General features: G+C 35.6%; 1 protein-coding gene across 5 annotated transcripts; it reads left to right on the top strand.

Annotated features, from left to right (window-relative positions):
* The first annotated feature begins 2,015 nt into the window (after positions 1 to 2,015).
* Positions 2,016 to 15,101, top strand: LOC116725035 (calsenilin). 5 transcript variants are annotated; one of them, XM_032570899.1, is made up of 10 exons: positions 2,016 to 2,208; positions 6,384 to 6,558; positions 9,804 to 9,809; positions 12,020 to 12,144; positions 12,806 to 12,875; positions 13,096 to 13,166; positions 14,044 to 14,151; positions 14,230 to 14,334; positions 14,501 to 14,563; positions 14,642 to 15,101. In XM_032570899.1, the coding sequence occupies exons 1-10, from the start codon at positions 2,203 to 2,205 to the stop codon at positions 14,687 to 14,689; spliced, it is 777 nt and encodes a 258-aa protein (XP_032426790.1). In that variant the 5' UTR covers positions 2,016 to 2,202; the 3' UTR covers positions 14,690 to 15,101. The 5 variants fall into 5 exon arrangements, with proteins under 5 accessions (XP_032426790.1, XP_032426792.1, XP_032426793.1 ...); XM_032570901.1 differs by lacking the exon at positions 9,804 to 9,809 and adding an exon at positions 8,039 to 8,041 and having other exon boundaries at positions 2,017 to 2,208; XM_032570902.1 differs by lacking the exon at positions 9,804 to 9,809 and having other exon boundaries at positions 2,018 to 2,208.
* The last annotated feature ends 554 nt before the right edge of the window (positions 15,102 to 15,655 follow it).

The raw sequence follows: 15,655 nt of genomic DNA, 5'->3' as shown, positions 1-15,655 counted from the left end.
ATAATCAGTCATGTTGTCCTTGTGAGGGTTGAGCTGCATTTCAGAAATGTAGCTACAATCTATCAGACATTTCTTGAAAATATGAAAAAATATTACTTTCTTACCTCATACAACACATGTTGGCCCTGCCGTCATCTGATTGTTTAATCACTGCTTGAGTGATAAAGTCAGTCCTAGTTGTCATACTGGAATCCTTAAGTTCAATTTAATGACTTTTAATACAATTTTTACAGCCTTCTGATTATTTTACAACCATCACAAAACTAAGTTTCAAGTCTTAATCAACAATGTTTCTAACATTTAATGCGTGGATCATTGTTTTCAAGTCATGCCTACAAGGGACAGGTTAATCCTAGACATTGAAGAAAGTTTACTGATAAACGTTTCTATCGAAACTGAAGGCCACATCTGTTTTTACCCCTTCATTGGTCACACAATGAGAGGTCACAACAGGGAGCAAAAGAAGAACTGGAGGAAAAGTTAGAACAAAATAGAATTGTTTTTTTCCTTTCAATAAATTTAAAATACTTCTTCTTATTGGCCGTATTTAGCTTGTAGCAGTAAGCTAAACACAGTAATAACAGTGGCAATACAACTACATTTTACAACATATATCTTGGTTGGTTGTGCAGGCAACCCAAAACACATTAATCTAAAAAAAGACAAAAATATATAAACAATACCTTGATGGCAGATTTAGCACCCAGGCTTATATCTGCACTATTAGAGGAAAGAAAGTTATTTTTATTTATTGGACTTATTCTGATCAGCTGCAAGGTGTGAAATCCTGGAGGGGCTGACCCTGAATCAATCACCTCCATAAACTCTTAAAATGGAAAAAGATGCATGTATAAACAAACCATTTTTGAAGAAATATGATGATTTAGCTGACAGAATCTCCCTCCCTTGTTCGCCTTGACAAAGTTTCCCTCTTTGTTTAACTTTCATAGATTGTGATTACAAAACACAATCTGAATTTTGTTTTTTTTAGTATTCAATATTGAACAAGAAAACTTAGTTGAGCTTGTAAAGCTAAACATCAGCAGATACCTGACAGTTTAGGGATGTCAAACATTTTTAACTTGTGCTCACAAAGTCAAATATGTCCTGTATAATATTCTTCCTGCAGTTTACCAAAGCACACAGTCCTCATCTTGACAAACTGCAGAAAATATCTTCCACCTTCACAGTTCAAGATAAAATTTCAGAGTATTTTTGGAAGCTTCCTGTACTCAGATTAATTTACTCTTCCAGATAACATGAAACCCTGACTGGATGCACAGAATGTTCCCCGATTCAGATTAAATTTCTCCTTTCAAAGTTAAAATGATGGGTAGTGCACTTGGTGGGTTTTTTGTCAGACGTTACATGACGATTATGTTTTAATGTGTTGCTGTCTGAGGTGTAATAAAACAAAAACAAAAAACACTGGCAAATGCTCACTAATGTAACAATAAAAGAAAGCAGGAACAGAAGTTATGAAATTATGATAAAATACAAAAAATCCACATAATAGAAACTTTAAAAAATAATATTTCACATCAGTTACCTTTTCAGAAATTGTGCATAAAATAAAACTGGTTATATTAGAGATTTAACACCACAATAAATAAGACAAAAAAAGAGAAAAATTGTTGCTTTTGCAGTCTAGAAGAGTATAAAGTGTTCCAACATTTTTATATGTTGGAACACATATAATATTCCTGACTTCAACTTAAACTAAAAAAGCACATACAAAAGGCTTCCACAACTTTTGTCATTCTGCTTTTGCAAAACAAAACAAAACAAAACGTTGTCAATCTTAGCAAACTGTTGGAGCAATGAGAATTGTGTTCTTTAATGCAGACAAGATAACAGCAATCTTTTTTTAAATTTCCTCAGAGAGTCTCACACTGTCTGAGTCTACACCCACATCTCCCACACAGCTTATAATCTGGCTCTTTTAATAACATCTGTCACGATGTAAACACCTGATCCACACCTCCCTTCCTCCTGTTCTGCTCTGTTCTTCACCATCTGACTGTCACAGCTTTACGACGCTGGTCCTCTAGCCGGAGTGTGAGCAGCTCTGCTCCTCCTTTAAATATCCGCTGTCTGTCTGATGAAGCTGAAGCTGCTGCTGCAGTTCAGTGAGGGTCGTCAGGAGGAGGAGGGCTGCTGTAAGCGACTTTTCTTCAAAGGAGCATCTAAAATCCAGACGCAATGCAGGTACAGGAGGAATTTGTCACTTTTTTTACGTGTTACCGATTGAGATTCAAGCAGCATGGATGTTTTAGTTATTTATGAGAGCCCTGTATTGGTTTGGGATTTGTCACTTCAAAATAAAGTACCTTGAATCAACTTTAGGGACAAACGTATACGTATACAACTTAAAGTGGTCAACTTTTCACGATAAAAAGTTAGAAAACATTGTAAGTGTAAACTTATTGTAGATGTGCTTGAATTTGAAGTTGCAAGAAGAAAAGTGTTACATTTGAGATTTCATTCAAGGGCAAATGTTTTGTTTAAAAGTATCTGAAAACAAGAGTAAAATGCCAAATCGTGATTAGGTAAGTGAAAACATGTCAGAATGCAGAGGTAAAAATAAAAAAGGAAATTTAATGAGAAACTGAAAGTCTGCATATGGCGACAGAGATCGTGACAGAAGCTCCATGTGGGCAAAATCATTCTGTACCATATGTGAAGATCAGCAGTGGTCCGTTTCCCACTGAGTTCATAACCCGTCAGATGATTTTCTGGAGAATGTCACAGTGCAACACGTCTGTCGATGATAAACCTTTTTCTATTTTAAACCAAAGCTTCCTGGAAAGCAGCTGCGGAAAAATTTAGATATCTTCTGTAGGACGTAGAATGTAATTTTTTATATTTCCTACATTTAAGCACAAGTATTATCATGGCATTAAAACATGTTGCTGACATAAAAATACATTTTGATTGCAAAACTTAAGTCATTTAGATGCTTTTCAGACTGTTCACATGGATCTGTGCTGCATAAATGTATGAGACTTCACTTTGCTCTTCATGCATTTTTAAGAATAATCGTGTGGGTGGCATGACTACACGTTTGCACAGGTGCATGATGGTTGCCTTTCAAGAAGATTTGGAGGGTTCATCAAGCATTGCTTTTAGTCATCGTTCACAAAGTCGGAGTCATCAAACACCTCAACACAGCAGCTGTAACTTTGATCTTTTATTGATGGAGTTTAAAGGTGTGTAAATTATTGAGCAACACACTGGATGCTGCACTGTCTCTGTATTCAAACAGGGTGACAAGGGGGACCAAGACGCTCTCCAAACAGCAGTTTTGTCTTTTATCAAAACATCTAGCTGTTAGCTTTATTATTTTTAAATCAAGACAAGGCAATCTCATTTATACAGCACATTTAGCAACAAGGACATTCAAAGTGCTTTATATGATAAAAACATTTTAAAAAATAAAGAAAAAAACATTATTTTGCAGTGGAATAATGTGAGAACATAATGAACAATTAGAATCCAGATAAAAATGATGGTCCAGTTAACATCAATCCAAAGCAACTCTAAACAAGTGGAGTTCTAGACTTGATCTGAAGATTTGTTTCAGTAGGTTTGTTGTTTTCTGGAAGCTTGTTCCAGATCAGAGGAACGTAAAAACCGAATGCTGAGGCTCCATATTTTTGTTCTGGGGATGCAGAGTGGACTTGAACCAAAGTCCTGAGAGGTCTGGAAGTTTGGTGCAATAGCAACAGAGCCATAATGTATTTTGGTGCTAAGCTATTCAGTGATTTATAAACTAATAAAAAACTATTCTTTGAGCTATAGGGGACCAGCGTGAGGACTGGGTTTGGTGAGAACATGAGCAGCAGCGTTCTGGATCAGCTGCAGCTGTCTTATTGACTTTTTTAGGCAGACCTGAGAAGACACTAGCAGTAATCAATGTGACTAAAAATAAACTCATGGATGAGTTTCTCAAGATCTTATTGGGATATTAGTCCTTTAATACCAGAAATGTTTTTTAGATGACAGAAGGCTGACTTTGTAATTGTCCCTATTGTGTCTCTGAAAGTTCAGGTCTGAGTGTGAGGATTTGGTTTTCTGTGTCAATTTAGTTTCTGTGTCTCGTCTACCCCTTGATTGCTCCCAACTGTCCCCTGTTTCCCCTGATTACTTTCCCTGTGTATTTATACCCACCTGTGTCTCTTGTTCCCTGTCAGGTCCTCGTCTTTTGTCAGAGGTTTTATGTCAGTTGTTGAATTCATATACCAGTTGCTAACAGAGTCAGAGCGATTGACGCTGCTCACCTGTGCTGCCTGGATTTTTTGTGTTCTGTATGATTTCCATTAAACCATCATGTTTGCACTTCAACCTGGGTCCAACCGTGTTTCTCCTCACCACCAAACACTCCACTTCATGACCCTGAGTCCATCATTACACCCAGATTTTGTGTGTAATGATGTGATTAAAATAGCCGAAGCTGTGCGCTGACTCTGCTACTCTCCGTGCTTTCAGATTTGTTCTGATTCTGTACCATGTAGACCTGTAGGCAATAAGCCAATTAATGGCACAATAAATTAACCCTCCTGTTATGTTCGTTTCTAGGGTACAGCAAAAATGTTCGTGGGTCAATTTGACCCAGGGAGTGTTTAATCATGCAATAGTGTCAGAAACCAAAAAATTCCTCCAAAACATTTTTGTATCTGATTATTAACTCCAATACTAACCATTTCAATCAATATTTGTGCAATGATGTTTTATTATTTCTCAGAAATTAAGGATCAATGACGACAACCTGCTCATTTACTCATTTGGACATAAAAAATGGAATTTAGATTTTTAATGTCCACTGAAAAAAACCTAGACACAAAAAAACAATAATTTCCTTGAAGTTGACCTTTGGTAAATTATTTTATATTATACTTTTTTTTTTTTTACCAAAGGGTGATCTTTATAATTGAACTTGAGACACACATACTGTTCTGGGTCAAATTGACCCGCTGATTAAGATCAAGATAAATGAGTCATGCAGAGAGTATTTATGTTTTTCTCCACTTCTGCTGAGTGTCACTCAGAGTGGGTGGAGTTTGTCCACAGGAACAGAAAAGATTCCCGTCAAAGGTTGTGTGAACACCTGCTTTCTCACAGTTTCCTAGTGAAGTAAAGATAATAGTGAGAAAGTGGGCTTGTGTGTGTGTGTGTGCGTGTGTGCGTGGGTGGGTGTGTGTGTGGTGAAATATGGTTCATAACTGCAAGGAAACATATAGAATTGGACATTTTAAAATCTTTTTTTGCACTTTAACCTGACTGCCGGGTCAAATTGACCCGAACAGTATCGATGTAAAAAGTAGACCTAGGGTTTGGTACAAATGTGTAAAATGAATAAATTTTCAACTTATGTCTAGAGTGCACCTATTAAGACAAATAGAAAACGTTTCATGCAAAAAAAATGCTTCTATTTATTTTTTTTTAATTTGTAAATTTTAAAACGGGTCAATTTGACCCGGAACATAACAGGAGGGTTAAAACAAACTCAATAATTTCCATTTGTATAATTTATCATTTTTCTGTTTTCCCTCTTTCTTCCTACCAAATCCTGGATGACAAAAATCTTCAGCCTTGTGTATTCAATTCAAATTGGCCATTTTTTGAAGGGCAGTTTTGTTAACAGACTTCATAATTCATTTTATTTGTTGTTTCTGTCCCTGCGACACACTGGCGACCTGTCCAGGGTGTACCCCGTCTCTCTCTCGTTAGCTGGAGATAGGCACCAGCACCTCCTGACCACACTAGGGATAAATGGATGGATGTTGTTTCTGTTGTTTTGTTCATTTATATTGGATATTTAAAATGTTTTTCTATTCCACTGTTAAATGTTCATTAGAATTTAAAGTTTATTGATCTTTGAGAATTGTTCTTGAATTTCTTCTCAAGTAATAACTTGTCAAAACAACAATTTTATATTGCTTATAGCAATAACCTTTGGACAACTTATTAAAAATTGTTGTCATGACAGACTGGGGCAACCTACTATATAATCTACTGGGGCACCATATTATAAAATCCTACTTACACCATATTTGACAGGAGAGTGTTCACTTTCTCCAGCTCTCATCAGACGGGATAAAGGGTTGGATCCCTGAAGTCATATTCTGCCCTCTGCCACCCCCCTGACGCTCCGCCCCTGGTTGTAGGTATGCATTTCAGAGCCAGAACCATCAGAATGTTATCTGCTGCCAATCGTACGAAAGATTTCAGGATCTCCATAATGGAGCAGTTGTTATCATGAGGGTTCCTCACCAACTTTCTGTAATATCACATCAAAGTAATTTGTAATTAAATAATAGTCAACTAATGCGTTAATGTAGAGTCACACCAAATCAGGAGATTAGTTTGGTTCTCTTCTGCAGGCAGAGAAGAAGGCTGTGGACGGCGATTTGCTCCCTGATGCCAATGGCAAAGATCCCAGCCCGGGGGGACAAACAGATGGCTCAAAGTGGCAGAGACCCCGGCTTTCACGCAAATCGCTGATGAAGTGCTGCCTCGTCAAGTGGATAATCGCCAGCACCACGCAGCAAGGGCCAGGTAGAGACACAGGGGAGGACATCAGAGCAGACTGATTCCCTGAATGATAAAACATCACAGGCCAGAGTGCAGAGTAGGAATATTACAGTAGAGGTGTACACCTTCCTACAGAATGCATCAATTTTGTAGGATCTGCTTCAGCTTTTCTTATTTTAAATTCAACATTGCACACCATCCTCCTTCACTTTCAATGTTAAGAGCTTGGAAAAATATTTTCTGGCATCTAATCCCACCTTTTCTAAGCTATAACTTATTTCTGTCAGGGAATGAATCGCAGAGTTTCTGAATTAAAAGCAAAAAAAAACTTCACTTTACATTCTTAACTCACTGCTGTTAGTGCATTTTTATTCTTTCAAGCAAAAAATAAAGGTATCCTCATTTTTATTTGAATGTGTCTTTACCAGGCCACTCCCATTTGGTTTATTTAAATTATTGACACCATGTTTCTCTGCAGACATGCTGTCACGGACTTATCTCACCTTGTCTCACAAGTATCACATTTGCCTTAATTTGATATTTCTATGTAATTTTACTTAATGGCATGTTCAGTACTTATATAGCTTGGCAAAAGTGTTCCTACACCCTGAACTTTTCCACACTTTGTTACATCTGCAAACTTTAGGATTTGTTCTGTATGTATCCTACTGGTGCAAAACTGGTGACGACATTTCCAACAAATATGGGTTGTAATTGCCACTAAAGGGAATTCTATTGAGTATTGATTCAGTTTTTTCATTCGTGAAAAAACTGGAAACCATGACATTTTCCTTCCACTACACTAATAGTGGCCTATCATGTAAAATCCCAATAAAATGTATGAAACTTTGTGGTTGTAAGAGGACAAAGTGTGATAAAGTTAAAGCATCATAAATACTTTTACAAGACGCAGCATATAATAAAAGCCGCGAGAAATTATACATTCAAGAAAACAATGTGGGAAGCTAATCGGCTAACTGTTTAGCCTTTAAAGTGTCTTCAGAAACTAAAAACCATATAACCAAGCAGACCGAAAATAGGAAATAAATATACTTATATATTTTATTTACAAGTAAATCTACAGTAGATTTACAAATCTGGAACTTGAACTGCACAAAATTAATGTAAAGTTTTATTTTTGCGAGGCAATTTTCTCGCCACATTATAATTACTTTGTCGCCATCTAGTGGTTTTTAAACTTAAGAGCATCTATTCATTCACTCTTCATCTTCAAGGCCAATTGACTGGAAGAGAACAGAAAGAAAAATGTATCTTTTGGACTGAAACAGAGTAAAAGAATCCGTCCACAACCAGATATAGGAAGAAAAGCATGCTAGTAAAAACCAAAAGGCATGCAACGTTTTTGTTAGCCCGACAGGTTTGTTTTGTTTTTTTGAAAATAGAGGAAACAAATCATTATTTTGCTTTTTGTCCTTTTCAGTTTGAGATTTAATGAAACCTGTTTGAAACTGAAATGTTGCATTCTTGAGCTTTTTTATGGAAGACGGTGTTGTGAAAATAAAATGAAACCAGGAACCCAAAAGCTCATCAAAAAGAAAGTTCATCATGAGATGAGAAGTGACTGCTTGTGATAGATAAACTGGATTAGCCTTTTAGCTTTAATGCTGCTTTCGCTGCAGCCATTAAATCCTGGTGATGAGGCCGAAGACTGCTCCGCCTGTATCTTTGCATGTTTAATTCACTGCTTTCCATTTGTATTTAATAGAAGAAAAGGTGAGTCAGCACTTAAGGTACATTAAACAACACGTTGTTGCTTTATTTTTATATATTTATATAAGTTCAGATCCTGCATATTTAACAGATACTGTATCTCTCTGTTTTGTGGTGGCTGAAGCACAAAGCAGCTAAACTCAATAGTGTTGCACTCGAGCACCAGTAAAGACTTAATTTGACCTTGTTCGTTTTAATTAGTTTTATTGTGTTTAATCTTTTATCATTCTTGTCATATTTTGATGTTTTTCCTTTTAATGCAGGCAGTTATGTGCAGCACTTTGCTTTAGTAATACTTTATAAATAAAACTGGCAAAGACAATATGGAAAACTTAGTTGAAAGGAGAACAGGATGGTGAGAACATTCGACAAAACAATAACTGTGGGATTATGCAGTTTTATGCTTTGGTGTGGGATATATTTGATGTGACAGCTAAGACGTGGTACTATCTTCAAAATTCTATATAAATGTAGCAAAACTGCATTTCCGTTGAGACCTTTTGCATCTGTGCTACTAAAATGCTATAAAAATATCATATAATAATATTTCTTTGTGATTTTGGCAGGGTTTTCTTTTAGTTTATCATACTTTTTAATGGATGAGACACAAGTTAGCTGACCAATACTGGTGAAACTTCAAAGATACATAAATCCTGCGTCAAAATGCATATGCTGCACACTTTCTCTGACCAATATTTTAACTCCCATTGATTGATTAGCACTCCCCGATACTTAAACTGAGTCCATTAAGTTTTGCAGACTCATCAGTTGCGAACTATCCCCACATTCTTCTTCACTTGCACTGTGTTGCAAACCCACCTGATCAAAACGTTTGTGCACATGTGTAAAATACTTTATTTACGCAACTATTCAGCCTCTGGTAATACATGCAGCACTATATTGACTTTTCTGAAGTAAACCTTCACAACTTGAATATTCCACCATCCAGTTTCATCACATTAAAAAATACCCAGTCACAAACGTCTGATATTTGCTTGCATGTGATTAAAACCACTTTACTTAGTGAGTCTATCACTGACCAAGTGTGGAGATACAGGCAGCAATACACAGGCTCATTTGCACTAAGTGCTACTCAAATCCCAGCCATCAGCAGAAGTGGATCAATGCTTGGTTTTACAGTTTGCATCACTGAAATGACGGGGCTCATAAAGTCACAGACCATTAGTAAAGAAATTCCTTCACCAAGAACTTCCTATCCTCACTGGCACCACCCTTAAACACACATGTGCACACCTGCTTCACAGCAGACAACTGGAGCTAAACCTGGAAATGAGGCTCAGATGGATCTTTTTGCAAATTAGGACAACTTTTGACTTTTTTTTTTTTTTTTTGGTGATCGGCGTTTCTGACTTATTTTTTCTGAGGTGCCCTAGTCAAACTTGTCGAACTTGGGCAGCATGAATGTTCCCCATTCATGTGTTATCCTTTTTCTCGACTGGTCAGTGGTGTGAATCAGTTCATAGCTGCTGATGCTGGTGCAATGTCTCTGATGAACTGATGGAGCTTGGTGGATGAAGGAGATGGTAGGCAGCAGGTGATATTTTTCTAAGAAAAAGCTGGATCAATAGATTTGTTAGCTCAGAAAAAGAGACTCTACTTTTAATTTTTTTATTTTTTTATGTTTACATTTTTTATTCCAGCAGCATTTTCAGAGCTGACATCTAATATAGGTGAATAATGGGTTTAGAGGGAATGGAAGTAATTGCCATTGCTGTTGTTGTTGGACTTTTTATTGTTGTTCTCAAACAGTTTGGGATTTGGGAGCCTTTGTCACTGGAAGGTAAGAGTAGGGTGAATTTTGAGTATTTCTTAACTGTGTTGCAATGTAATGATACAACCTTGTTACATTTATAGAGATTTTTTCTGATTTAAACCAAATATTTTGCTAATAAAATATTTCCACTTACGTCTCCTGCAGAATGTATCTTCACGTCTTTATATTTCTACATTTTGAATGTTTTCATTAAGCTATCCTAATTAAAAACAGATGTTTATTTGCATATGTTTAATGTGTTTGCTTTGTAAAAGTTGCATTTTTATCTCATATTTCTTTTCTTTCCCTCTCATTCCTTCGCCATCTTCCTCACCTCTTCTTCGTCTTGTTCAAATCTATTCATGTGTGAAATCATTGTAAAGACGGTGAGTAGCTCCATCATCATCAGATTAATTTCCTCCCATTGATTAATGTAATCCTCCTAAACTTTTACTCACACTAGCTTGTATTAGTGCGACTGAACCTTTTTTACATTGTGGACATCTACTTGTCATGCAGGTGGCGCTGATAAATGTGTCACCTAGCAAACATCACGTGCCAAAGGTGATACAAGGTCATAGATATAAAACCAATATCAAAAAATGTTTTAGATATATTATAATCAAAACAGGACATGAATCAATTCCATAAATTATAAGTGTATAAAGTCAGAATTATTTAAATGGGCCAATAATAAATGTAGAAATATCTAAATATAAAACTTGCGGCATCTATGTAGTATAAATATATATACATACTTTTATTGATTGTGTATGCATAGTTTTTGCCCAAAAAACTATTTTTTTTTAGCAAAAACATTATTTATGAGCCGTGGTTCATAAATAATGTCAAATAAATACAATATTTATACATGTAGTAGTTTAAATAAAACTATATAAAGTATATATTTTTAATAAATTGTAAAATCATAGATAATTAAATGGAAAAACTGAATATAAAATGTGAAAATCAAATGAAAATGTAAAAATTTAGTGTTTTATTATTACTTCATATATCCCTATGTCACTGTTGTTCATAAAATAGTCCTTAACATTTGAGTGGTTACCTTGCAGAGTTTCTTAACTGCAGACGAAGCACTTTGTTTAAGACTGCTAAATAAATTAAATTTATGGCTTAGTGCTGTAAAATAGGACTGTCAATTAAAAAATTCAGAATGAGTAATGCTTTAATTATTAAAATTTCAACATTTAAGTTTCAAATATGTTATTTACTCACTTAGAGTTTCTTTTAAGATTTCTCATGTAAATCATTTTGACTTATTTATCTATTTTATTGTGATATTTTGGCACTAAATATTTGCTGTGCTGTAAACTGTGCTGTAACTCACATTGCAGTTTATCAAATGGAGCAAATGATTGATTCAACTGCATGGCAAGTCAGGCTAAGAATCATACTGATAACAGGAGCAGTGGCATTTCCACCCTATTCGTTTATGTAATTGTGACACTTTTTGTCCTTCATAATGCAAACAAAGTCTAATCCAAATAAAAACCTTCACCAGAATATGTGTGTGACTGCCAGGTGTCCACAATGAGGAGGTTAGTTAACTATGTTTATGCACTCATAATTTATTTTCATTCATCTCAGCATTATATTTCTTTTATGTACCTACAAGTGCCCCTAATTTTGCCCCTCTTTCAAACTCAACAAATTATTTCATCTCATTTTATTGATGTCATTCTCTCGTCTCAAACTGTTCATTGTCTTATGCCACTCTGCTTCTCATCCATTTCCTCATCCCTCGTTTCTTCTCTCTCCACCATTGTTCTCAACTTCCTGTTGTGTTTCCTAAAAGATGGTGGGTGCTTTTTCTCGTTTTGGTTTTCCAGTGTTTTGCCTTCTTCCCGAGTCTTTCCTTCCTTCCTATCTTTTTTTTTCTTTCTTTCTGGTCTTACCGCTGTTTCCTCCCTCTTTTCTTTCTCCTGTCCTCCCCTTGTTTTGTCTGATTCTGTCCGGCAGACACCAGTGACAGTGACCTTGAGCTCTCCATGGTGCGGCACCAGCCAGAGGGCCTCGACCAGCTCCAAGCCCAGACCCAGTTCACCAGGAAGGAGCTCCAGTCGCTTTACAGGGGCTTCAAAAATGTAGGGGAAACGTTTTTAGATATTCGTGTGTAATTACATTTCAGTTTGTTTTGTTTTTTTGAGTGGGTAACTTTTAAAATGTGATTTTGTACCAGATTCCACAGAATTTTTCACACCTTTGAAAACAAATCTGCACAAAAAAACAACAAAATATAATATATCTAACACTTTTAAAGTTAGGGATTTCAGTATTTATTTTAGCTTTCTTTATGAATTGTGAAAATAAGCCTCTATCTGCCTAATTTGACTGATACTGTATGTTCTCCAGTGTTACCCATTATGAACAGTGGCTAAGGGAAGTCACCTCACTTTTATTCCCCATGGAAAGATGAAGCTCTGGGTTACTAATATGTGTTTAAGAAATAAAAGTCGAATCTGTTCTGTATGAATTCTCTTGGTTCTAGTTATTAATTATTAATGTGTGAATTTTGGTGCTAAACATACAGTACAGAGTTTTCTAAACATTTCATTGGGAGATTGTGCCACTTCAATAACAGTTCAGTTTATTTTAAAACTTTTTATACATTTCTGCCAGAGGAGGCAGTGTCAGTCTGTTCAGAAGTAAGAATAATTTAGTGATGATTAAATCAAGTAAGTGAAAAAAATATAATAATAATTCTAAGCTTACCTTCTTCATAGAAACTTGTTTCCCTGTCAACAGGAATGTCCCAGTGGGTTAGTAGATGAAGAAACATTCAAAACCATCTACTCACAATTCTTCCCTCAAGGAGGTAACCATATATAATCTGACTTTTAAAATGTAAAATGTAAACACTAAAATAATTATTTTAAAGGTGCATTTCTTTTACTTAATTTTTCCTTAGTTTCCTTTACTAACCTAACAGTGTAGCATAACAATTTTGTTTTCTGTACCATGAGAATACCCTGTACATAACTTTTTATCAAACCAGGGCTTTGGTTTTTGAATTTTAATATCTCCTTTTCTTTCAGATGCAACCACATACGCTCATTTTTTGTTCAACGCATTCGACATGGACAGAAGCGGTTCCATCCGATTTGAGGTGAGTGTGTCAGCAGCGGCTGCAGCTTTGATTAAATTCACAACTATTTAAGTAGTGATCCAGGATGTTGTAAAAGTATTGAAGCAAGCATTTGTTAAATTCAACATGTTTTAGGGAAAATGCATATGCTTCACCAACACAAAACAGTAAATAATTGCAAATTATGTGGCTGCGAGTTTTATGATTTGTAGGTTCCACTAGTTTTGCACAGACTTGGAACATATAAAACATTTTTGCCCTCCATCTTCATTAAAATAACTCAAGCTCAGTCCAATTGAATAGCGAACTTCTATGAGCTTTAAATTATTTTCACACATTTTGATTTGGATTAAGGCCTGGATTGGACTAGGCCATTCTTTATTAAACATGATTACACTTTAATCTAAACCAAAAGTCTCAGATGTCATGATTTTTGTAGTCTTCAAATATGGGATCTGCTTCAAAACAATTTTACCAACTAGTAAATTCATAGGAAGATAATAATTTATTTTTATTCAGGTGTGTTTGACCAGTAATGCAGCTGTATCCTTTCATTCTACCTGTGGAAGTACAATATGTTATTGTCTTTGTCATGCTGCAAGTTAATTTTTACTTCAGTCTAATGTCTGCATCCTCAAGCAGTCGGACGTGGCAGATGACCATTTGTTCTGAGGCAGGTCTGCACACATACATCTGCCTAACTTTTAGGACTTTTATGCATGAAACACTTAAATCACAATTTAGAAGTGATTTTTTGTGTTGGTCTATCATATAAAATCCCACTAAAATGCATCAAAGTACAGGGTTGTAATTTGACAAAAGGTGGAAACGTCCAAGAGTGATGAATACTTTTGCAGGGCTTTGTTGCTTATAGAAAACATTTCAATCTCCTTCACAGGATTTTGTGTTAGGACTGTCTGTTTTGCTTCGAGGCTCTGTTACAGAGAAACTTCGCTGGGCTTTTAATCTTTATGATATCAACAAAGACGGCTACATTACAAAGGAGGTAACAGTTGCGAAAAAGTTCCCAAACTAGATACACTGTAGTTCATTGTTCATCTGTCTTTTCGTTTTTCTCCTGCAGGAAATGTTAGCAATAATGACCTCCATATATGACATGATGGGCAGGTATACCTTACCCAGCGTACGAGATGATTCCCCGTTTGAGCATGTGGAGAAGTTCTTCCAGGTGAACTAAAACAACATATTTTTTATCATTAGATCCAAATTTTACATCTATTTCTGGTCAGAGGAGTTTTGATTTCTGTCCAAATTAGCTGAACTTCAAAACGCTTTTCTAATGCCCACTTTTATTCCATTTCTTGAGTGAACAAATCTCTTTTTTTACTTGTTAGAAAATGGATCGAAACAGGGATGGAGTTGTGACAATAGATGAATTCATAGAAACCTGCCAAAGGGTAAAATAATCAACAAACTGACAAAATTGACTAGGTAATAATCACCTAAATCCATGTTGTTTTTCTTTCTCTCAACAGGATGAAAATATAATGGCTTCCATGCAGCTCTTTGAGAACGTCATTTAGTTTCTGCAAAGAAAATTGGACCTTATAATGCTTCTTCCTTCAAGCTCTTACTCTGAAGTAATGCCAATTGTATTCTAACAGAGATGATTTTTGGCAAGAAAACACTTAGGACACATGTTTATATAAACTAGGAAACCGTTCCTGTAAAATGTGAACATGCAAAGAACTGTGCAGTATCCACCACATCACTTTAAAAGCTATGTTTCTTTGCATGAAAATGTTTTTATATATATAAATATGAAAAGCATCCTCACTTCAAGATGTGCATGAATGTTTTCCTGGAGTTGAAAAGCATGTGATAAAAACACTTTGGATGCAAACAAAGGATTTGTTGTCTTTTTTTTTATGTTCTTTGAAATGTAAGTGCGTGAGAATACTTTATTATAAAATAACACTGTGGTGATTAAACTTTGTTGTGGTGTCCTGGATTTTTTTATGTTATGCTGGGAAGCACATCTGCCTGTTTTATGTCTAAACTGTGTTTTTGGGAGGAAATTTGCCACATGCTTCTCACGTGCCCCTCATTTCCTAGATGGATGGATAAGAAAGGAAGTCAATTTTTCAAACACAAATATTGTTTTACACCCATATTGTTTTACACCCGGTTATTTTTTCCGATACTTATCCAGGCTTGAAAAATATTTAAATTCCTCACTCTTTCAGGTGCAGTTGTCCATCTTATTCTGAAAGATTTAAAAAAACACTTCAGATGAGGAATTTGAAATGATTCTCTAGTATTTGGCGCTGATTGACTACTCACTAAACTTGGGTCTAAAGTCCATTTTGCCATCTGATATACTCTCCCTCAATGAGGCAACTTGATGGAAACTATATGTTTTAATCACTTCTCACATGTAAATCTGGCCTTAAAGGTATTAACTTATTTCAAATAATAATTTATTTTACTAAATTGTTTTATATATTTCAGCCGACATAATGGAACAGCTTTTCATTTAGCCAATAAGG

This window comes from Xiphophorus hellerii, chromosome 8, assembly GCF_003331165.1.
Source record: "Xiphophorus hellerii strain 12219 chromosome 8, Xiphophorus_hellerii-4.1, whole genome shotgun sequence".
In the NCBI taxonomy this organism is placed as follows: Eukaryota; Metazoa; Chordata; class Actinopteri; order Cyprinodontiformes; family Poeciliidae; genus Xiphophorus; species Xiphophorus hellerii.
This window is presented reverse-complemented; position numbering and strand designations above follow the sequence as displayed.

What these genes read in the sequence shown, in the direction of transcription:
- LOC116725035 (XM_032570899.1), top strand. An exon ending in GCGGTTCCATCCGATTTGAG is followed by an intron (nt 13,167 to 14,043) that starts GTGAGTGTGTCA and finishes TCTCCTTCACAG; the next exon opens with GATTTTGTGTTAGGACTGTC. An exon ending in ATGTGGAGAAGTTCTTCCAG is followed by an intron (nt 14,335 to 14,500) that starts GTGAACTAAAAC and finishes TTTACTTGTTAG; the next exon opens with AAAATGGATCGAAACAGGGA.